The sequence below is a fragment of the Canis lupus genome, chromosome 17 (assembly GCF_011100685.1).
Source record: "Canis lupus familiaris isolate Mischka breed German Shepherd chromosome 17, alternate assembly UU_Cfam_GSD_1.0, whole genome shotgun sequence".
Taxonomy (NCBI): domain Eukaryota; kingdom Metazoa; phylum Chordata; class Mammalia; order Carnivora; family Canidae; genus Canis; species Canis lupus.
This window is the reverse complement of record NC_049238.1, coordinates 18751885-18774816: the sequence shown is the minus strand read 5'-3', so window position 1 is coordinate 18774816 and position 22932 is coordinate 18751885. Positions and strand designations below refer to the sequence as shown.

The window sequence follows — 22932 nt, the reverse complement described above, 5'->3', positions numbered from 1 at the left end:
ATAAAGTTGTGGAACATAGTTTCAAAGCATTTGGTGATTTAATTTTCTTCCTCTTCCCTTCCCGCTAAACTCTTGTGATTTATTTAGATTAATTCATTGACTCGTAGTTTCTGAGCCACATATCTTTTGGGCACTCTGTGATGCACTGGAGTGCACGGAGTTGGGAAGATATGGTCCGTATCTTTGAGGAGTCCATAGTATTTAGATCACATAATCATAGTCTTTGATTAGTGGTTTAAAAATGCTGTGATTGGGACACCTGGAGGGCTAAGTCAGTTAAGCATCTGACTCCTGATTTCAGCTCAGGTCATGATCTTAGGATTGTGAGATCAAGCCCTGCATTGGGCTCCACGCTCAGCAGCAAGTCTGATTGTCCATCTCCTTTCCTCCCTGCTCACTTGCTCACTCATTCTTTTAATTTTAATAAATTAAAATCCTTAAAAGTAATAATAAAAATGCTGTGATTAATATAGACGAGAAAGTGACTGATGCTGAGGCTATGAGAGAATTTCACAGAAGAGATGACATCTGAGCTGGACCGTGTAGGATGAGTAGTCCACTAGGGAGAGAAGGAGAGACTAGCATTATAGGCATAGGAAATAAGATATCCAAAGGACTGGTGGTAGACCAACAGTGTAGAAGTTCATGTGAGCTTTTTGTAGTAGAGGACCCTGATGGCCCTCTGTAGCCCTTTGTATTATTTACACTTGCACATATTTTAGCCTTTCACCAGTAGGTTTTTAATCATTTACCTTCCTTCCTTCCTTCCTCTTGTTTACTCTGTTACCTAATGCTAAGGGATCTACTTTCAGTTGTTTTTGAGCAAAAGCTGAGACATTAGTTATTAGACCTTTTTTTTTTTTTCAGTTTGAAATAACCTTCCATTTCTTTTTATTAGAAAAGTCCTCCTTTTAACATAAAGATCTCAAATTTCACTTATGTGAGATCTACTAAGGACTAATTATTTGGGAGATGGTAGAAGCTATTTCCTGTGTTTTTTCCATATGTGATTTCTGTCAAATCACCAGGGTTTTTTTTTTTTTAAAAGACTGAAAAAGATTTTTAAGTTATATAACATAAATATCCAATTGCATGTTATAATTTCTGATGTATCTGTGTTTGTTTCATATAGTATAAATAGTCTTGATAACCCAGACCTCACGTTCAAAGCCCAGTGAAACGATGGGTTAGCAACGTTCATGCTGGCTCTGTAGTGGGAGCTGTTGCTGAGGAAGAGTGGGTGGATGTACTCTTTTCTGTGCAGGGTGGTCCTTGACTCAGGCAAAACCCTGAGTAGGGTCTGACTCTTCCAGTACCCATGGCTCAGTCATCACTGGGGAGTGGGAGGTGAGATACCTGCTTCACTGACTAGGACACCTTCCCTAGAGAAGTCATGTTATTTATCATGATCAGAAAGTCACATGCTTGCCCACCAGACATGAATGCTCCTATGAATCAGACAGGACTTTCTGTTCTAAATGAATTCCTGGAATTTTCTGTGTGACCATTATCCTGACATGAAAATGCAGGTAAAGAAGCCTGTCAAACATACTTTTGATTACTGAGGGGGAGAAAAGAAGTTGGAACAGTTTATTACATATGGTAAGCATTCAGTGAATGCTGTTCTTATTCTCAGACCCTATCCCATAAGTCCCCACTGCACCTTAGAGAATTTAGGATTACAACATTATTCGTCACTTTAGCAAATATTTATTAGGCATGTGTGTACCTGGGACTGGGTGTACAGTATGTTAGTAAATAAGGGAGTCAAGGCTTTTGTCTCCATAGAACTTAGTAGGATAGTAGAAACAGACAATAAACAGGTAAACAGGAAGCTAAATATTACATTACAGATTGTGATGAGAGCTGTGAAGGAAACAAGCAGAAGGTATGTTGGATCATAGGGTGGACAGAAAAGGCATTTCTGAGAAGGTGGCATTAAATTGGTACTTACAGGGGGAGAAGGACCCAGACATGCAGTGATGTTGGATTATAGAACGTGATGTTGGATATGGGTGTACATGAGACAGAGGGATCAAGGGTGACTTTCTGCTTTCTGGCTTGAGCCACTGGAGAAGCAGTGATGCCACTCAGAGAGAGGGGAAGGCTGAAGGTAAATGGTTTGGGTGAAGATTAGGAAGAAGGGTGTGAATGGGGATTGAGAGAGTCATTTTGTACATATTCGGTTTGAGATGCCTGTAAAATACTTCAGAAGTTTTTTTAGTTGGATATAGATGTCTAAACCAGAGCAAAGGTTTGAGCTAGGGTGTACATTTGTGAATTATCTAAATGCTATTTAAAGTCACAGATAGAAATGTGAACACACAAAGAGAACAGAGAGCCCAGGACAGAGCCTTGGGGAATGCCAGGATTTACAGGTCATTTGGAAGAGGGAGATTAGAGACAGAGGAAAGATCAGAGAGAGATCAGAAAGTCAGAAGATGCTAAGAAAGCAGTGCTTCAAGGTACACAGGGAGAACGAGGAGGCCAGAGAGCTCAGCAGCCTCCAGTACTTTCTGTGGCAGCACATGGTCCTCCGTTTTGGTCAGTGGTGTGTACTGTTATTTTCTGAAACAACATGGGGGAATGCTTGAGTTACCAATTCTTGATTTTAAATTCCTTTGGGCAACGACTGTGTTTTGGTTACTGCTGAATGCTCAGCACCTCTTTGGTAAAACCTTTTTGATGTTAAAAGTTCCCAGGATAGCAGCAGTATTATTTTATAGAATACAGTTATTTGGGTTTGCATGACTTTAAAGAGGCTAAAGAATTTTGTTTCTTTCTTTTCTGGTTTTCCCCACTCAATCAGGTTTTCAAGCTAGAAATGCCCTTCTTCAGTCAAATCTTTCTCAAACTCAGCTAGCTACTATTTGGTGAGTTTGTCCACTAATTCATGATTTTTAACGATATATCCTTTGTTGTAAGAAAAATACTGTTTCTGTAAAAGTTTGTGACTCAAAGATGTTCCATAAAAGCAGCCATTTGAAGGTTAATGCAACCTTGAAAGCCAGTAAAACTGTACAAATTGTTATTCTTGACAATGTGGCATTTAATTATTTTGCAAGTAAAACTAGTTTGCCTTTTCATAATGGCAACTATGGAAAGTTAGAGAATATCTCATTTGTTATTTAGAGCTAAATGTGATTTGAAAGGTGAATTATCCATGAAATGGAGACAAGCCACCTTTTCAGAAGGAATCTTTCCTTTTCTGTTTCAAAGTTTCTCCCCACCCTTGGGTGAGAGGACAATAAAGGGTAAAAATAAACTCTTTTCCCTATATACTTAGATTTTACTAAAATATATTAACCCAACTGCTTTACTGTCATTATTCTCATTTTAAAATTAAATATTAAACTTTTGAAAATACTTTAAGTAGACTTTGTTTATAAGCTGGTGAGCGTTCACATTTGCTTTAGGACTCTGGCTGATATTGATGGGGACGGACAGCTGAAAGCTGAAGAATTCATCCTTGCAATGCACCTCACTGACATGGCCAAAGCTGGACAGCCGTTGCCACTGACGTTACCTCCTGAGCTTGTCCCTCCGTCTTTCAGGTGGGCATTTCTTGAGATGAAGAGGCATGGTTTTGATTCCTGGGCAGACATGATTACTACATTGTGATCTCCTAAGGCCTCTGCTCTAGTTGAGTGAGAAGTTAAATATTTACAATCCATTTGATTTTGGTATTTAATGAGTTACACCAGGAAGGAATAAAAATAGGTGTGTTTCCACCACATTATAGATAAGGAAACTGACAACTACAAGATTAAGAGCAAACATGCTCATGGCCAATAATCAGTAAATGGCAATGGAAATCTAAATCTCTCTAGCTAGATAGTCCATATCCTGCTGTACACTGTGACTTTAGACCTTCTTGCATTCTAAATGTCTTTAATACTGCATTCTAAATATTAAATGGCTCAAGTCATTGGTAGTCTAGCTGTATATACAGTCTAGAAATTCCCAGACTGCATGTTGTTAAATTTGTTGTCTGCTTTTCTTAGAGGAGGAAAGCAGATTGATTCTATTAATGGAACTCTGCCTTCATATCAGAAAATGCAAGAAGAGGAACCTCAGAAAAAATTACCAGGTAACATGGAGTGTCTAAGTTGTGTATCTATAGTGGGTTCTCTTAAATTTTACTGTAAGATGTAAATGAGTATTTAGAATTTTCACATTCTTAATATTTTATATGCTATAAGAGAAAATTATTTCATAAGTTGGGTTGGATTTTGATATCAATAAAATTAAGATAGTTAAAAATGAGAAGTGTATTTAGGAAGAAGAGATAGTGTATGTATTTGGCAAGAATGTGTATATTAGACAACTTAATTAAAATGTTTATCCCACTTAAGAAAAATCACTATAGCAAGCTTTGTGATGAAATCTTCAGCTATAAATGAAAGTTTAAATATTGATTGAAGAAGCACGTGGGTAGATATTTTAAAGTATTAAGATGTTAATGAAATATATCAAATAAAACAAGTATATAGCCATATAGCTTTGTTTGTCCTTGAAGAAAATACTGAGAAAAAAGTGGCAGGAATAGTAAAATTATTTTTCTCTCTCAGATGGATTCAAACTTAGAAATTTGTTTTCCAAAAATGAATATTCTTAGATGAAAGTAAATACTATTTACATTTGAGTTAAAATTGTCCTTAGAAGAACTATCCAGAGAGAAACAGCACTCAAATGATCACAAGGCATGAGTGTGTTGAAACTGGAATCCACGTTCTTGGGCTCTTCATGTGAGAGTGCTTACAATATACTTTATTTAGTTACTTTCGAGGACAAGCGGAAGGCCAACTACGAGCGAGGGAATGTGGAACTGGAGAAGCGGCGCCAAGCCTTGATGGAGCAGCAGCAGAGGGAGGCAGAACGTAAAGCCCAGAAAGAAAAGGAAGAGTGGGAGCGAAAACAGAGAGAATTACAGGAGCAAGAATGGAAGAAACAACTCGAATTAGAAAAACGCTTGGAGAAGCAAAGGGAATTGGAGAGACAGCGGGAGGAAGAAAGGAGAAAAGAGATAGAAAGACGAGAGGTTATTTTTAAGTTATTTTTGTTTCCTAAGAAAATGATTATATTTAATAAGTGGCTCCACTCCATTTGATTTAAAAATGGGTATTTTTCTTGTGCCTCTTTCTCTGCATCATTCATTCTTACCCTCTCCAACTCTGAACCTTCCTTCCCTTGCTGAGAGGAGGAGGGCCCTTGCTTGTGAAAGGTTTTTAGGGTTGGTAACTGGTAGCAAAGGCATGTCTGCAAATGATATGTCACTCAGAGGAGTACTGATTGCAAAGCTGAGATGAGCAAAGAGCTGAGGTTAGTGAGCCAGAGGAAGGAGTCCCTCCAGGCAGATCATGAATGAAAGGGAGCTTTGGATCCAGAGTAAGAAGCCACAGAATTAGAGCAGCAGAAAGCTGCTGAGACCGTGGGGCCGAAGGTCTGGAGGGGAAACACAAGGGTGAGCTTGCACAGGTCCTTGGGATAAATGCTGTTGTGTGGTGTCCCCAGAAGAACTGGCTTTGTTTTAAGGGGCTTGGGATGGAGCACAGTAAATCATAATGACACTGAAGTAATGTCAGTAGAAGGTGTTTCTTCTCTGACACCAGAATAAAGGTACAACAGTTCCTATTAACGTTTTTATTTCTGGAATTGTCCTTTTGTTTAAGATAAAAGTTAACTACAAACAAGAAGATGGTCCCATGAAACAATCAAAAAGTCTAACGGGTAATGTTGCTTTTGTGGAAGTCTGTAGGGGTTAGGCCCACTGATAAAACTGGGTTTGCTCAGAGACCCTTAGGCTAAAGCCCACTAAGTGCTAAAGGCTGCCTCACCTTTATCTTGGTCATCCCATCAGTTTTTGAATGATGCAAAATTGTTAAGTTAAAAATATTATTCATTATTTTCAGGCAGCAAAACAGGAACTTGAAAGACAACGTCGTTTAGAATGGGAGAGGATTCGTCGACAAGAGCTTCTCAATCAAAGGAATAGAGAACAGGAAGAAATTGTCAGGTTAAACTCTAAAAAGAAGAGTCTTCATCTTGAGCTGGAAGCACTGGTATGGCTAAAGTTTAAGTGAAATTTCTCTGAATGATGCTGGAGTTACCTGTTGAAAATGTCATTTTTTTTTTTTTTAAGATTTATTTGTGAAAGAGAGCAAGCAAGCACAAGGTGGGGGGATGGGCAGAGGAGAGGGAGAGGTGGACTCACCAGGGACCCTGACTATGTGGGACTCTCAGGGTCCTGGGATCAAGACCTGAGCTGAAGACAGATGCTTAATGGAGTGAGCCACCATGTATAGCCATGTTGTAGAGCCAAGCTTAGTTCTTCTTTAATTGGAGCCTAACATTTTATTTGGTTGATGACTTGAAATTAAAATTTTTAAAAATCACATTTACAGTCAGAAAGGTACTATTTTATGCCTTCAAATGGATATAAAAGCATATCACAATTATTATTCATGCTATAGTACTAAAAATCGTTTACTTCTTTGTGTAGCTACTTAGATTTCTGTCTAAACCATTATTTTGACTATATTTGTCCTTAAAAGTATAATAGGAGGGAACCTTAAGATTTAGTTTTTTTTCCCCCCAAGAACCTGGATTACATACCAAGCAGTAGCATAGATTAATGTGCAGTCTGGAAGGTCTAGAGCCTAAAAATGCTGAAGATAGTCACATGAACTTGAGGGTGAACATAGCATATTCCTTTTAGCATGTATTTCTCAAATATAAAATATACTTTTCAGTAAAAGCTTTAATTATCAGCGATTTTTAAGCTTCATTTCTCCTCCTTACCTTGCTGTATTAGTCTGCTAGAGCTGCCATAACAAAATACCACAGACTGTTATTTTGCTAGACTGCTGTATTTTGCCATAACAAAATACAACAGAAATTAATTTTCTCACAATTTTGGAGGCTGGAATCCAAGATCAAGATGTCAGCAGGCTTGGTTACTTCTGAGACCTCTCTCCTTCCCTCACAGATGGCTGCCTTCTTGCTGTGACCTCACATGGCCTCTCCTCTGCCTGTGCATCTCTGGTGTCTGTTTTGTGTCCACATTTTCTTATGTCATAAATCAGATTATATTAGGGCCCATCCATATAACCATATTTAACCTATGATCTCTTTAAAGACCTGTCTCGAACATGAGAGACTCCTAACTCTGGGAAATGAACGAGGGGTGGTGGAAAGGGAGGTGGGTGAGGGGTGGGGGTGACTGGGTGACGGGCACTGAGGGGGGCACTTGATGGGATGAGCACTGGGTGTTATTCTATATGTTGGCAAATTGAACACCAATAAAAAGTAAATTTATTAAAAAAAAAAAAAAAGACCTGTCTCCAAATACAGTCACATTCTGAAGTCCTGGGGATTAGGACTTCAACATAATAAATTTGGGGGGAATACACTTCAGCCTATAACACTTTACCCTTCTCCTTAGCCTCCATTAAGAATCTCTGCTGGTTTTTTTTTTTTTTTTTCACCTACTTCTCAGAAGAAAAGAAAAGGAATATTTGATGTAGGAGAATAGAATTGTGGCCAAAAAGGTCCTCCTGGACCCTGTTTAATTAGAGGAAATTAGATGAAAACATGGGTAGAAACAGAAGTTTAGAGAAGGTAATGCTAAAAGTCACATGTAGATGTTTATTTCTCATTGTTCTTTGAGGCTGTCTTTATTTTAGTACTATAAATTAATGCCTAATTGTTGAATTCAGAAAAAATTCAGTGTGCTATGTTTATGCTTGCTCATCTTAACATCTGGGCTTTTAGGCTGTGAGAATGGTACATTTCCTGCTAATAATAACTGGAGTTAACAGATACAACTCTAGAACACATTCCACCTAGTTTTATTTATTTATTTGTTTTTAGGTAGGCTCCATGCCCAATGTGGGGTTGAACAACCCCCAGATTAAGAGTCACATGCTCTACAGACTGAGACAGCCAAGTACTTCATACCTAGTTTTACATATTTATCTAGACTGAGTATAAATGATAAATAACATTTAAAAGTTTTTTTTAATTTTTTTTAATTTTTTTATTTATTTATGATAGGCACACAGTGAGAGAGACAGGCAGAGACACAGGCAGAGGAAGAAGCAGGCTCCATGCACCGGGAGCCTGACGTGGGATTCGATCCCGGGTCTCCAGGATCACGCCCTGGGCCAAAGGCAGGCGCTAAACCGCTGCGCCACCCAGGGATCCCAACATTTAAAAGTTTAAATAAGAATATGATTCTCCTGATAAGAGCTCTTCTTATTAGCATTTTATGTTACTGTATATTTATATGCTCTTCCTATAGAATGGCAAACATCAGCAGATCTCAGGCAGACTTCAAGATGTCCGACTCCGAAAACAAACTCAAAAGACTGAGCTGGAAGTTCTGGATAAGCAGTGTGACCTGGAAATTATGGAAATCAAGCAACTCCAACAAGAACTTCAGGTTAGTCCTTTGCTACTGAATTGTCCATAAACATGAGCAGTTGTTAATAATTTTTACTAATAGAATAGTTTTCGCTTTTGGGGTGATGAACCTCTTTGATAGGCTTCATTCCTAGAAGGATGTAAATATACACCATCTTGTATATAATACCAGGAAACTCATATGCTACTCTACATCTGGTTAAATTCTGCTTCATATTTATACATAAATGGATGTTTATCACTTTGGTTTTCAAGTCTTTAATAAATGTATAGATATACATTGTTTATTGCTACTGCTTTCAGGAAATTTTGACTTAATGTTATTCCTTCACAGTTATGGTGAGAGTGTTGAATGTGTATGTCCCTCGGGGACTTAGTAATCTTCTTTACTTATGTAGTAGGGTCTAGGTCAGTTACTGTGGTTTGCAGAATAGGGACTCTGAAAGCATTCTGCATCTTTAGAGTCCTCCTCTCACCAAATCTCTGTTTCTGAATGGACTGGCAGTTAATTAACAGTCTTCTTACTGTGTTACAGCAGGTACAGATAGAGGCCAAATAACATTTCTTGTCTGATTTAAACCTGCTTCCCTAGTTAACTCCTGCATTTTAAGTATCTGTTTGATATTCATCCTGCAGTGTCAAGACTTGCTTACAAATACTGTCTAGTGCAAATAGCAAAGGCACCTTTCACCTTGTGCCTGCTGACATCCAGCAGTACACTGAAAATTTTAAGACTTCTAGACACACCCCATTAACAAAGATTTTCTTCACCAAACCTTTTCTTTCCAGTCAATTGTTCATAAATGGATTTATGTTTAAATATTTGTATTTTGGGATCCCTGGGTGGCGCAGCGGTTTGGCGCCTGCCTTTGGCCCAGGGTGCGATCCTGGAGACCCGGGATCGAATCCCACGTCGGGCTCCCGGTGCATGGAGCCTGCTTCTCCCTCTGCCTGTGTCTCTGCCTCTTTCTCTTTCTCTCTCTGTGACTATCATAAATAAATAAAAATTAAAAAATTAAAAAATAATAATAAATAAATAAATATTTGTATTTTAAATCATGCAGAATTCCATTCTGATTTACTCATAAGTTGTAAGCAGTTTACAGCTATGAATTATTCCTATACTTAAGTTTTTAGAGTGATTAAATCATATTTTTAAGTTTTCAAAAAATTCTCAGCATGACAGATTTTTAATTAGAGACTACTTTTTTTTTAACAAGGATTATCAAAATAAGCTTATCTATTTGGTACCTGAGAAGCAATTATTAAATGAAAGAATTAAGAACATGCAACTTGGTAACACACCTGGTAAGTCTCTAAGGTTTGTTTTACCTCTTTTGTCCTTCTCTGAATGATCATGAGTCATACTCTGTTACTTGTTAAAAGTAACTTGAAAAACTTGAAAAAAATCACAGATGTTAGAGCATTTTTAGTGATAAAAAGTAAATAAAAATGAAATAAGTAGTCATTGTGATTTGCCTTCCTATCTTGATAATATTTTATTTATATGTTTCAAGTATTAATGTTAGACTACAATTAAATCTAAGTTTGACTCTAACACAAGACTGTAAGTGCATTTTGGCAAAACTCTACACTAATGGTAAAGAACTACTGAGATTTTACCAAGCCTGTGAGATTCTGGGTGATAGTGTACAGCAGTATTAATTCCTAAGCAGAACGGAATGCCTTTCCAGACATTTCATATTGCCTGATTCATATAAAGACTTTTATAACCTTGGCCCTCTGACACCTTTGGAACAAGATATTCCAAGTAATTTGTGTGAATGTAACATTTTTCTTGATCCAGGTCTCAACCAAGATCTTAAAAAAAAGATCTCTAAATTGGATAGCATGCCAGTAATGACATAGCAGAAGAAAGGTTTATTTAAAAAAAGTAAATCTGCAAATACCATGTTAGAAAGTCAAGTATCCTAAATGTCTTCCTTTGAGTATCTATCAATCTTTCAATTCCAGGGCTCTTTATTATACTTTTGGTTCTTTAGGAAGTCCAGTAAATAGCATCCCTCATCTTTGCCCAATTCTGAACAAACAGAGAAATAAAAGCAAAGGAATAAGACACACAAGAGATCAAAATATTGCCTCATTTTTGGTAAAGCTGATATTGGACAGCTTGGCTTAGCTGTGAGGACGACAACCACCCCTGTAAAACTGGGTGTACAATGAAGTAGAACAGGTTTTCCATGGGCAGTTCAGTCTCAAGAATGCAAGGAATAGGAAGGGTCTAGGCTATGTATGCCCAAGTCCTTACCTTGAGCTCACCAATTACTGAAGGAGTAGAAAGAAGCTGAGAATGTTGTCCCAGTGAAAGGCTGTTTACGGGGAAGAAACACCAAGAATAGAGAATTTTACTTTTGTCAGCTATTTGTGCTGTGTCTCCTACCTTCCAGTGAAACAGTCTGTCTATGTTTCAGACCATCTTTCTTGCACATAATTGTTTTCTTGTCTGTTCAAAGTATATCCACCCCACCTCACCCCTTCACAGGCATTCCAGAGGCGAGATGAGCCAGCCCTCCTGATGTGTGCAGTCGCAGAAAGTATAGCATCACTCTCATTGTTTCAGTATTTGGATTGTGAATGGAATATAGATTATGTCTTATTGGGGACCTGGTAGAGCTAGTCTTTCTCTATAGAACGTGATCCAGGTCACCTGTTGTTATAGTTATCAGTTCAAAATAGGAAGCTCTTGTTTGCAATTTGCAAAGTGCCTTGTATCCCTTATATTCCTTTCTGATCTCTGTTGCCATTGCAGATTACCAGCTATGTGCCAAGCACCATACTAGGCAGTTTTCATGCGCTGTGTCTGTCGCTTAATCTTCACAGCAGCCCTGTGAAGTGGGTATTGCTATTCCCATCGTGCAGCTCACCAAAACACGAGGCTCAGAAAGATTAAGTAGTTGCCTAATATGGAGAAATAGTTATTCTCAAATTCTTGTCTGAGTCCAAAGCCCACTGTGCCACCATGTTGTCTCTCTTGATTTTTAGTTACCTAACATGGTACTCACAGGTATGATCTATTCAAATTCAGTATTAAAACATCCATAATTAGGGATGCCTGGGTGGCTTAGTGGTTGAGGGTCTGCCTTTGGCTCAGGGTGTGATCCCAGAGTCCCAGGATCGAGTCCCATGTCGGGCTCCCTGCATGGAGCCTGCTTCTCCCTCTGTCTGTGTCTGCCTCTCTCTGTGTCTCTCATGAATAAATAAATAAAATATTTTTTAAAATTAAAAAAATACATCCATAATTAGTGATGTTCATTTTGAAGAGTACTAGGAATATAAATTAACTTATTTTTTCCACATTGCTTATCTCCCAGCTTAACTAGACTCTGAACTCCTTGAGGATAGGACCCATGCCTTATCCTTCCTTTTCACCTGCTATTGAGCATAGTACAGTGCCTTGCACATAGATGTGTAATTTAACGATAACATATTTGTTGAAATACTGGAAAGCCATTAGAGAATCATAAGAGAATTTAGCAAGGTGTCTGGATAAAAAGTGAGCATATAAAATTCAGTCAAAAGTACTTAATTAGAAAAATATGAACAAAGGTTCCATTTACATTAGCATTCTCGTTATTATGTATAAAGAAATGTATAGCTATAAAATTTTACTGATAGATATGAAAAATTCCTGGATAAGTAGGTACATGTTATATTCCTGAATGATCCGGCTCAGGATTGTAAAGATGTCAGTTCTCTACTACTTCATCCCATACATTCAGTTCCATTCAGATTTCTTTAAGTGAAACCTGGCAAGAAAATTCACAGATTCACCCAGAAGAGAAAATGTGCAAGATTAGACAAGACTTGAAAAAGAATAACATTAGTGAGGGGAAGACACTTGCTTTACCAGGTATCAAAGCATGTTAGGAAAGCTGTAGTCCCTAAAATAGTGTATTATTGATCAGAAAGAAAACATAGAACATTGGAGCTGAAAAGAAGATCTAGAAACAGGCCTGTGTATGTATGACAATTTATGATATGATAAAGTTGGCATTTAATACAAGTGGGGAAAGGATGGGCTTTCAGTAATCACTGTCACTTAAGTGATTTGGGAGACAGTTGATTTCTCAGAAAGGGAGGTGGGGAAGCTCTTTTCCTCACTGTATGTACAGAAATGAATTCTAAGTAAACTAAGAGGATAAACAAAAAATACTTTCAGAAAAAATGTTAAACAATGGAAAACATTTTTGTAATCTCAGTGTCAGGAAAGTTTCTTCAAACAACCTAGAGCTATGAAGGAAAATATTTACAGATTTGATGTTATAAAAATGAACTTTTTCATGATGAAAGGCATCATAAACAGTAGAGCATTTAAAATACATACAGTACAACAAGAATTTAGAGTTGCTGCAAATCAGAAATGAAGACAACCCAGCAGGAAGAAAAACAGCAGTGGATAGGGGCAAGGCAATCCAAGAGAGTGCCAGTGAGCCAGTAGGTGTTGATTTGATTTCAGTTGTTATCAAGGAAATACTTAAAGTAACAATAAGGTTTCATTTTTTTGCCAATTAGAGAAAATGAAAAAAGATTGATAATATCCATGTTGATGAGGATATGCAGAAACAGATACTTTGGTGTCATTTTATATTAGTGCACCTTTTTGGAAAGACAGTGTGGCAGTTCCTGTCAAAATTCAGAGTGTTTAAGTCCTGTTTTTACATGACAATTCTTTCATCTCTTAGCCATGTAAAATACTTTCATGTGTGCTTTAAAAATGCACGTACAAGAATATTTATTGCAGTATTTTTATATAAATAGTAGAAAATTAGAAACAACCTAATGCCAATCCAAAAGGGGATAGTTATGTAAATTATGAAATAGCCATAATGTAGACTACCATGGAGCAATTTTAAATTTATATCTTTTTTTCCAGTGTTACTGAGATAGCATACACTGAGTTTAAGGTATATAGCATAGGGGTTTGACTTAGATATGACAGTAAAAGTCAACTACCAGTAGTGACATAAGAATTTCTACCAAATGTAAACTATCTGATGTTTGTATTTCAGATTTAGGGATTGGTTTGCTTCATAAAAAATCATTGGAAAAGGAAGAATTATGCCAAAGACTTAAAGAACAATTAGATGCTCTTGAAAAAGAAACTGCATCTAAGCTATCTGAAATGGATTCATTTAACAACCAACTAAAGGTATTTATCTTCTATTATATTCATTTTTAGGTAGCTGCCTTCTTATCCTCCTCATTTTGATTTAGTAGGATGAGTAACTAAAGCTATTATTGTTATATGGAGTATATTTGCATAATTTATCTTATAATTTGAGCTATACCAGGATTACAAGATTCCTTTTAAATGTTCTCTGTAGATATTATAAACATGGTGTTATGTAATGAAACCTACCATTTACCATAGTTCCCAGTTCTTGACTGCTTTTATTGGCATCTGTACATTTTAAGAATAAGTGCCTTTGTCAGTATAGAAAATTGGTCTCAGCCAACATGATCTTAGGCAAAATTCTAAGATGGTAAATATGGAAAACTATTTAAAATACTTGTAATGGTAGAGGCTTTTATAACCTACTAAATTCTTTTTTTCTGTTTCTTTGTTATAATGTAATTAACCTTTGTGAGGTAATGCAATAATCAGTGAAATCCAAAGCATAATCTGGCACTCAAACTTTGCATGAAAAGTAAGTTCATGATTCATTTTTTACTGCGGTGGCAGAGCAGATGTCCAAAATGTCTACTGTATGCTTACCATTCATATGCAGTATTAGTTATATACTGAAGCCATACCTATGAAAGAAGTATTAAAAGGTAAAAACCAGACTGATGACACATCATTCCAGTTTGGGAATAGTCACAGCTCTCTATCTCTTCATGTGACTTTTGCTGACTTATTTGGAATAATATTACACCAACTATAGAGTGAACATTATGAAGAAAAGAGGCATGGTGGCTTCAGTTATAGAGGGGAAGTTTTAGGTGAATAATGTTAATAATAAATTTTACATGAGCAAATATTCTATAGAAAACATTTTAAAGAAAACCAAATAATTTGTCATTGATGGACAGATAAGCCAGCCAAGTTATCTTCCCTACATAATTTTTTTTAAATCTGTACATAGTTTAATTGGCTTTTTATCTGCCTTATCTTACAGTGTGGGAATATGGATGACTCTGTTCTGCAGTGCCTTTTGTCTCTGCTAAGCTGTCTCAACAACCTCTTCCTCTTACTTAAGGTTATTTTCTAATATCTAGCTTCTTTTCTTTGAGTTACTTTACTGTTTTCTTTTCTTAAAAACTAGACTATTCTTTGCATTTATCTGAGTATCTTTGTTTGAAATAACATACACAATGTGGACCTTTTTTCTTTCTGTTTGCTTGAGTAGCCTTCTGCTGTCTAACTGCCTGTTTGAGTCTAATGCCAGAAATTCATAGGGTTGCCTGGAGTAACCTGTCTTATGAGAAGCCCAAGACACTTAGAAATAACTACCTATTTCCCTTATAATATCCCTGTGCATTGAGCTCCTGCTGGGATTATTTCTGATTCAATGAAAAAGAAAGCTAAAGGAATGTGAGATTTAATCATTTACCCATATTACTGAAAATCATTGTTTAAAATAAAATTTACACCTTCTGAAATGTGGGGCAAGGTTATGTCATGTATGTACCAGGCTGCTTCCTAATACTGCTATAAGGGAAAATCTTAGAGAACCAGTAATACAGGAGCAGCTTTAGTTACATCTAGTTACAGGCCTCATGTTGTTAGACATGCTTGCACTTCAGATAAAGATGTTTAAATCATATACATAAGTAGCTCACTTTGTCATTTGTAGCACACAGAGTATTTCAAATACTCAGTGAATTTCTGTTTTAATACAAAGAAAGGTGCTTTGTATTTACCTCTTGCTGACCCTAGATTTTGATTGTGCATTCTACAGCAATAGGGCAGTTGAATATATATGTATATGTCTTCACACACAGTGAAGACAAGAACATGATAAGTACAACTTATTTGTTATTTAAGCAAAGTGTGCAAGTTGGAAAGATGATATCAGCCTTTACTTTATGGTTGTAGCATGAATGGCCAGATCATCTCGTCTTAGAACTTATGCTATAGGTTGCACAGAAATTTCACCCTACATTTCTTCCATCTACAGAATGAGGTTTGACAATGATTGTAGGCTGTACTCACACACAAGTGATTATTTCAGTTAGCATTTGATTCTCCACAGGCCAGCAGATTATTCTTGGCTCTTGTTTTACTTTCTTCCTTCTGCTTCCTGCCTTCCAGCGTTTCACTGCTTGTTGATACTTTCATCAGAGGCAAATTTAGGATTAGAACTAAGAGGGGTTCAAAGTAGTTAGGAGACTGTGTTGTTATGGAAAGCAAGAAGAAAAGAGCCTCATGTAGTCACTCTGCAAAGCACTGCAGAGCAGTCCTTTAACATAGTGCTGAAAATATCTATGGAATTGTCACTGAGACCTTGAAGACCATTCTGAAAGTGCCGTTTTAGTTAAGTGAGCAGAAGCTGAACTGTGGCAGATAAGGAATGAATGGGAGTTGAGGAAGGGCTGAGTGAGTGTGAACAGGCTCGGGAAGGAGAGTGCAAAGAAGGCATGAAGTCAAAGGAAAAGTGTTTTTGTTTTTGTTTTTTTAATTTAAGAAAGACTTGACAAAAAGTTTCAGTTATGCAAAATGGATCAGTTTTGGGATGTGATGTACAGCATGGCTACTCTAGTTAGCAATATCATGTTGTATGCTTGAGATTTGCTAAGATAGGAGAGAAAAATGGTAACTATGTGAGGTAGATAATTGACTTAGTTATGGTGATCGTTTCCCAGTGTGTACCTACCTATATTGAAATATCTCGGTGTACATCTTAAACATATACGATTTGTATTTGTCAATTTTATCTCAAGAAAACTGAGGAGAGAATAATTGAGACCACCCTTGAAGGTGGTATCAGCTTTCTGTGAGACATATGCTTATGTGGGAGAGAGAGAGTTTCTGTCAGGACAGAGGAATGGAAAAGGAGAGACGAGAGCTGGTGAGGTAACTGACCACATCTGTACTGCCTGGCCAAGCCAAATATCTCATTGCTGAATTCCCAGCACCTGTAGGAGTACGTGGAATGTTAGTGGGTGGCAATAAATACTTGTGGAGTTAATGAGCGGTTTTGAATGTTCTCAGAAAATATGCAGCATTTTAGAGTTAACATATAGACTTTATGAAAAAAAGAAAAAGTAGAAAGGAATTAGAAAACAGCAGAGAACCATGGATCCCACATACTAGGAACATTTGTGACTCCGTGTATTTTTTCTGTTAAGGCTATTTCTTAAATGCAAAAAATTGGGGGCACCTGGGTGGCTCAGTCGGTTAAGCAATCTGCCTTAGGCTCAAGTCATGATCCAGCGTCCTGGGATGGAGCCCTGAGTTGGGCTCCCTGCTCAGTGGGGAGCCTGCCTTTCCCTCTCCCTCTGCTGCTTCCCCTACTTGTGCTCTCTCAAGTGCGCATGTGCACTCTCTTTTACTCAAATAAATAAATACAATCTTAAAAAAATACACAAAAAAACTTGAAGGAGATGGAGAGGAAGGAGAGGGAGGAAGGAAGGGAGAGCTTAATGTTGAATATATAAGGTGGCAGTGATTGATAAAACCGAGTCTGAGGGAACCAGATTGAGATATAATCCAGAGCATAGATTTAAGGATTAGATAAAGAGACCTTCAGTGTAACATATGGGGAAAAGATGAGCGTGAATGCAGCTAAATTTGCTTGTGGAGAGTAGGAAGCTGACAGCTTTAAGACTTAAAATCAGAAGCAAATTGGACAATTGCAGGGAATCTTCCTGGGTAGTTGAGGACATGGAATAAGTCCAACCAGACTAGAAGTTGGGTACAGATATAGGAAGTTTTATTGATTTTCAAAATGGAAAGATGAAGGAATTCCAATCTGATGGTTTAATGAGGCAAGATTATTAGCTGGTAGCAAGAAGAATGGATGGAAGATTAAGGAGTTTTGGGAACTCCCAAATTCCCAGATTAGGAAAGATGAGATAGTTTTGTTTCCAGAGAGAGAACTAGGCATGAAATAGACATCTTAGTGGGGATAGGCAGTCCATGTTTGGTAAAGGAAAACAGGTGTGCTGAGCAATGTTGAATGCCTGTGTGAAGTTGGAGGTCATGAATATAAATTGAAAGCAGCATGCCTAATTGTATGATTTTTTTCCCCCACCAAATTTCATCTTCTTAGATAAAAGCACAATGAAGACTGATGAAGTAGGTTCATGGGTTCATACAAGTTTAAGGTTTTAATAGACATGACAACGAGGGAGGCACAAGGGAGTTGCAGATCTTGACATGACAATTACAGTAAAGATAAACTCTGAAATATGGAATGGACATGAAAGAGTGTGAGGAGAGGAAAGGGTGCTGATGAGAGAGTGATGGAGTCAGTGAGTGTACCAAGTATAAGACGAGTTCAGAGGATAAGAACTTATGTTTGAAGAATGGGATATTTAACCAATGATAGTTCTGTTTCTAGGGATGACAAGATTCAAAGTATAAAAATGGAAATGGTGGATTAAGTGGAGTATAAAAAGGAGAGTTGAAGTTTTTATCAAGTCCATATGGATGTCAAAACCTTAGAGAGTAGTGAAGATTAATGAATGAGGATCAGACCAGATGATCAAGAGGTGACAATAAAGAGGAAGAGGAGGGTGGTGTTGCAAGAAGGTATAAGCCTCAGAAAAGCAAGACTTTGTGAGAGGGATGAGAGATAATGGTCTGGAATGGCAATGAAGAGCAAGGAAAATAACTTTAGTTATCCCCTCACCCTGATGTAAATGGAATATGTGGTAAAAAAAAAAAAAAAAAAAAACTGAGAGAGAAATAGAAGAAAAACAGTATCCTGAAGGATTAGCCAAAAGGACTAAAAGGCTAAGGGAATTTTCTTCCACAGAAGCTGTGTAGATATGCCAGGAGCTTCCTAGATCACAAACAGGGAGTTCCTAGGCAGTGGAAGGGTTTGAGGAGAGGAAGGGTGGGTTGGAGATTCGGTCAGATCAAGAGATAAACAGCATTCTAGAGATGAGAATTTGGGTGATAAAGGATGACAAGGAAGGCCAGGTGGGTTGACAGGTGAGAGAGAATTGTCCTTAGTGTTGGAGGAAGACAAGCAATGAGTTCTAATCTGTGGTCTTTGAGACAGAACATCTGGAGTGAGCACTCCTTTAGCCTACTGTGGTAGCTTGCTACTAGCATTGGCATGGTGGTTATGTAAAATATTTAAAATTATTTGAAGGAATTGTGTTCTGGACCCTATAATATTCATATACAGGATTAGTGATAATTTTTACTTTTGATCAAGTCACACCAGGACACATAGCAAAGCCTGTGGGTTCAAAGATGAGACATTTGACAGGCCCTTATTCCTTTAATAAGGACACAGTGTCCTATCTTTAGTAGTGAGTTAACAGTGAGAAAAGTACCGACTTCAGAATCTGAAGAAATGAGTTCTAGTCCTACCCATGCCACTTGCTAGCTGTGTAACTGTCATTTAACTTCCAAATTTTGCTTTCTTCATTTATAAGATGAAGCTGACAATGTCTACTCTGCCTTCTTTATAGAGTCTTAGGGCGAGTTTTGAGATAGCATATATAAGGGCTTTCTGGACTATCATGTGCCATACAAATTTTTTTGTGGTTTTTATTAGGGTAGGAATCACCCTAAATTTCCACAGTACTTTCAGTGCATTGGAAGGTCACCCCTGCTGATTTGAGATAATGACTGAGGAGATACTATTCCTTAGAGAGAAAGTAGAATCTGTAAACACCAGAATTGGGGCTTATCATAGACTTCTATCCTAAACGTTTCCATTGGGACTTTGTCATTCTGGCTTCACTGACTAGTCCTTGGTTACTCTAGACAGTGCTTCTAAAATTGAATTTTACTGAAGGCCCATCTGATTCAGGATAGAGGCAGGTGATCCCTCTTGTTGTTTAACAGGCTCTGGGCATACTAGGGTTGGTTTAGTGGTCATCACGGAGTCTTGATGTTGCCTCCTCTTACTCAGAATGCTGCTTTTGTATTCTTAACTCAGGTACCCCCCTTTAGAATGGACATGAAATACCGTTTGTCAGATCCCTTTAAATCATTTAATCTTAAAAATGTTTCCTACCTAATAAAGATACTTTAGAAATTTAGCTGAAAGTGAATTTAAGTGAAAGTAAATTTAGAATCTGTGGTATGATTTGGAGTTTGAGTGACATAGTGGAGACAGTTCAAAATTAGGCAAATCAATCTTCTCAGCCTCAGAAATGGTCATCATATCTATTTTATAAGAATGATTATCAGATTAAATGTAGGTATTATGTGTAAAAGCACTTTAAAGTGCTAGACAGATGTTCAGGGTTTTTTGTTTTGGAGGCTTTTTGGATGTTTGAGGAGCTAATTTGCATTCTGCTATGATTTTTTTTTTCATGACTAATCAAAATTTTTTATCTTGATTATATCACATTATTCAGCTGAGCTGTATTTTGTAAATTGAATATCTTTTAAGGCCTGGCCTTTGGAAAAAAAACATCACATGCTTTCTTTAAGCAAAATTAGAATATAAAGTTACTTCCTGTCACTATAGGAGGTATTCAGTATTGGTGGTTAAAGTTCAGCGAGTTAAATCTTCCATTTCTACCAGGATGGTAGAATAAGTACTCTGAGCAATGAAAACAATAAAAATAGACAATAAAAATAGATGCTGGATTTAAAAATTTTTGTGAATGCTTTGTTGAGTCATGTTGAGGTACACCCAGGCCTAAAACTAAGTAAACCAGTCTTAACCAAGTGGTCAAATTTAAGATTACCAAGATGGTTAAACCAACATTTTGTGTCTCCTGATACATTGCACTGAAAGAAATACATCACCTCTCTACTATTTTTGCCAAAAATATTTCATCTAAGTGTAAGGAAATAATTAGACACACCCAAATTGTGATTTGGTCTATAAAACAGCTGACTAACCCCACACTTTAAAATTGTGACTCTCATAAAAGATGGAGGAAATCTTCCAGATTTAAGAAGACCAAAGAACCACGACTAAAGGACACTCATGACAGTGAAATGCAGTGTATGACCCTTGATTGGATCATGGATCAGAAAAGAAGCTATTACTGAGGATAATATTTATGCTGTGGGGACATTTTTGAATATGAACTCTGTATTAAGTAATACTTCATGGCTGTGTTAAATGTAGTTTGGTACTGGCATTGGGATGGTAGTTACGTAGAATAGTGATGAAGTATCTGGGGTGAAAGCATCAGTGTCTGCAACTTCTCCCTCTACCTGTGTCTCTGCCCCTCTCTCTCTGTCTTTCTCATGAATAAAGAAATAAAATCTTTAAAAAAAAACAAAAACAAACTACAACAGCTCTGTCCATAGTGCTGTTTAGTTTACTTGTCCTCAGTTAACTCATCTATTGAACCAGGGCCTCCACGAAGCAATGACTTAATCCTGTGAGTCTAGTTGAAAACAATTGCTAAGGGTATTGCAGTCAGGCAGAGGAAGTTTCTGGCAAGCCTTATGGTGCTCTTCAATTCTTATTAATATGTATAGACTTTTTTATGCATTTTCATTCATGTAATAAATACTAATTAAATATCCACACTATACCAAGCCTTCTTGGGTGGGCATACCTTGATGAAAGTCAGCCCTGTTGTCAAGAAACTCATTCCAGTGGAGGAGGTAATCATATAGTCAGAAGACACTGTGGTAGAGGAAGGCACAGGATGCCTTGGGGAGCATGGGAAGCTCATGAACTCAGACATTAGAGGAATGGAGCTGATAAAGGAAGATTTAGAGCAGTATCTTACAGGACAAGTCAGAGTGCTAATCTTGCAGATAAGAAGATCAGGCATTAATTTGGCTCCTTTTAACTGTCCTTTTAAACTTCAATTCTTGGAGCACCTGGGTGGTTAAGCATCAGCTGGTTAATAAGCATCTGCCTTCAGCTCAGGTCATAATCTCACGGTCCTTGGATCGAGTTCTGCATTGGGCTCTCTGTTCAGTGAAGAATCTGCTTCTCCCTCTCTCTCAAATAAATAAATAAAATCTTAAAAAAAGGATAACTTAAAAAAAATAGGATAACTTATAATTCTTTTCCTTTATGACCTTAGCTAATAATAATAGCTAAAATTATTATGAACTTGGTTTGTGCCCTTCACAATTGTAATAAGCACTTTATGGATATTAACCCATTTAATCCTCACAACAACATTGTGAGGCATGTACTATAATTAACTACATTTTACAGATGAGGAAACTGCAAAGTAACTTTCCTAACGTTACTCAGCTTACCCCTGACAGAGCCAGATTCAGACCTATGTTCCCAGAGTCCTTATCACTAAGCCAAACTGCTTCTCCATAGTTTGTAACCACTATATTCTTCTGCTTTTCAGTAGAATTTAGAGAAAGACACAACTAAGAGAACTAACGAAGCTGAGATTTGTGGAAACTTTGCTCTGAGTGCATTATTTGTATTATTATTGGCTTAAGCTGCAAGTGTTGATCTCAGACATTTTGGACATAGTCTTCAGACTTACACCACATTGCACTCAGATCATATCTCTCATTTCAATCAAGTTAAAAGGGTTCACCTGTAAGATATTTCTGAAAAAAATTGAGTTTTTTTTTGTTTTGGAGGATTTTTTGGTTTAGAGTTTTGTTATTGTGTACAGGTAGACACCCAAAAACATTTTTTACCATAACATTCTTCCAAATACATATTCTACCCTTGAACAATATGGGTTAGGGGAGCCAATGCCCAATATAGTTGAAAATCGGTGTACAACTTTTGACTTCCCAAAAATTTACTAATAGCCTACTATTGACCAGACACCTAACCTATAACGTACACAGTGATAAACACAAATTTATGTTATATGTATATTATACTGTATTCTTAAAATTAAGCTAGAGAAAAAATTAAAATCATAAGGAAGAGAAAACACATTTACAGTACTATGCTGTATTTATTTTTAAAAATCTGTGTTAGGTAGACACACACAGTTCAAACCCAGTTATCTGAGGGTCAGCTGTACTGTTGAAGGCTCCACCTCTGCCATGAAACCTCTTGATTACTTTAGGGTTTTTTTTTGGGGGGGGGGGGAGTAGGTTGGTTTTGGGGTATTTTTTTCTCTCTTCCTTACTCCAGCCTTTTTATATTTTCTTGTTTAGGATTCTGTAGATTTCATGTAAAAGAAACTCAGTTCAAAATAGTTAAGTTGGGCAGCCCAGGTGGCTCAGCAGTTTAGCACCGCCTTCAGCCTAGGATGTGATCCTGGAGACCCAGGATTGAGTCCTGCTTCAGGCTCCCTGCATGGAGCCTGCTTCTCTCTCTCTTTGCATCTCTCATGAATGAATAAATAAAATCTTTAAAAACAAACAAAAACAAAATAGTTAAGCTAACGAGAGTAGTTACTGGAGCTTACCAGGACTGCTGAGTCAGTAGAGATGCTACTGGGCAGGTGCAG

General features: G+C 37.3%; 1 protein-coding gene across 1 annotated transcript in view; it reads left to right on the top strand.

The window, feature by feature from the left end:
• The window catches only part of ITSN2 (intersectin 2), a 102227-nt gene that overhangs the window by 14975 nt on the left and 64320 nt on the right, over positions 1-22932 (top strand). The window contains 9 exon segments of the mRNA XM_038560916.1: positions 2810-2873; positions 3417-3554; positions 4005-4090; positions 4779-5041; positions 5913-6062; positions 8303-8443; positions 9645-9732; positions 13455-13594; positions 14565-14645. Of these exon segments, the coding sequence (XP_038416844.1) occupies positions 2810-2873; positions 3417-3554; positions 4005-4090; positions 4779-5041; positions 5913-6062; positions 8303-8443; positions 9645-9732; positions 13455-13594; positions 14565-14645 (1151 nt within the window).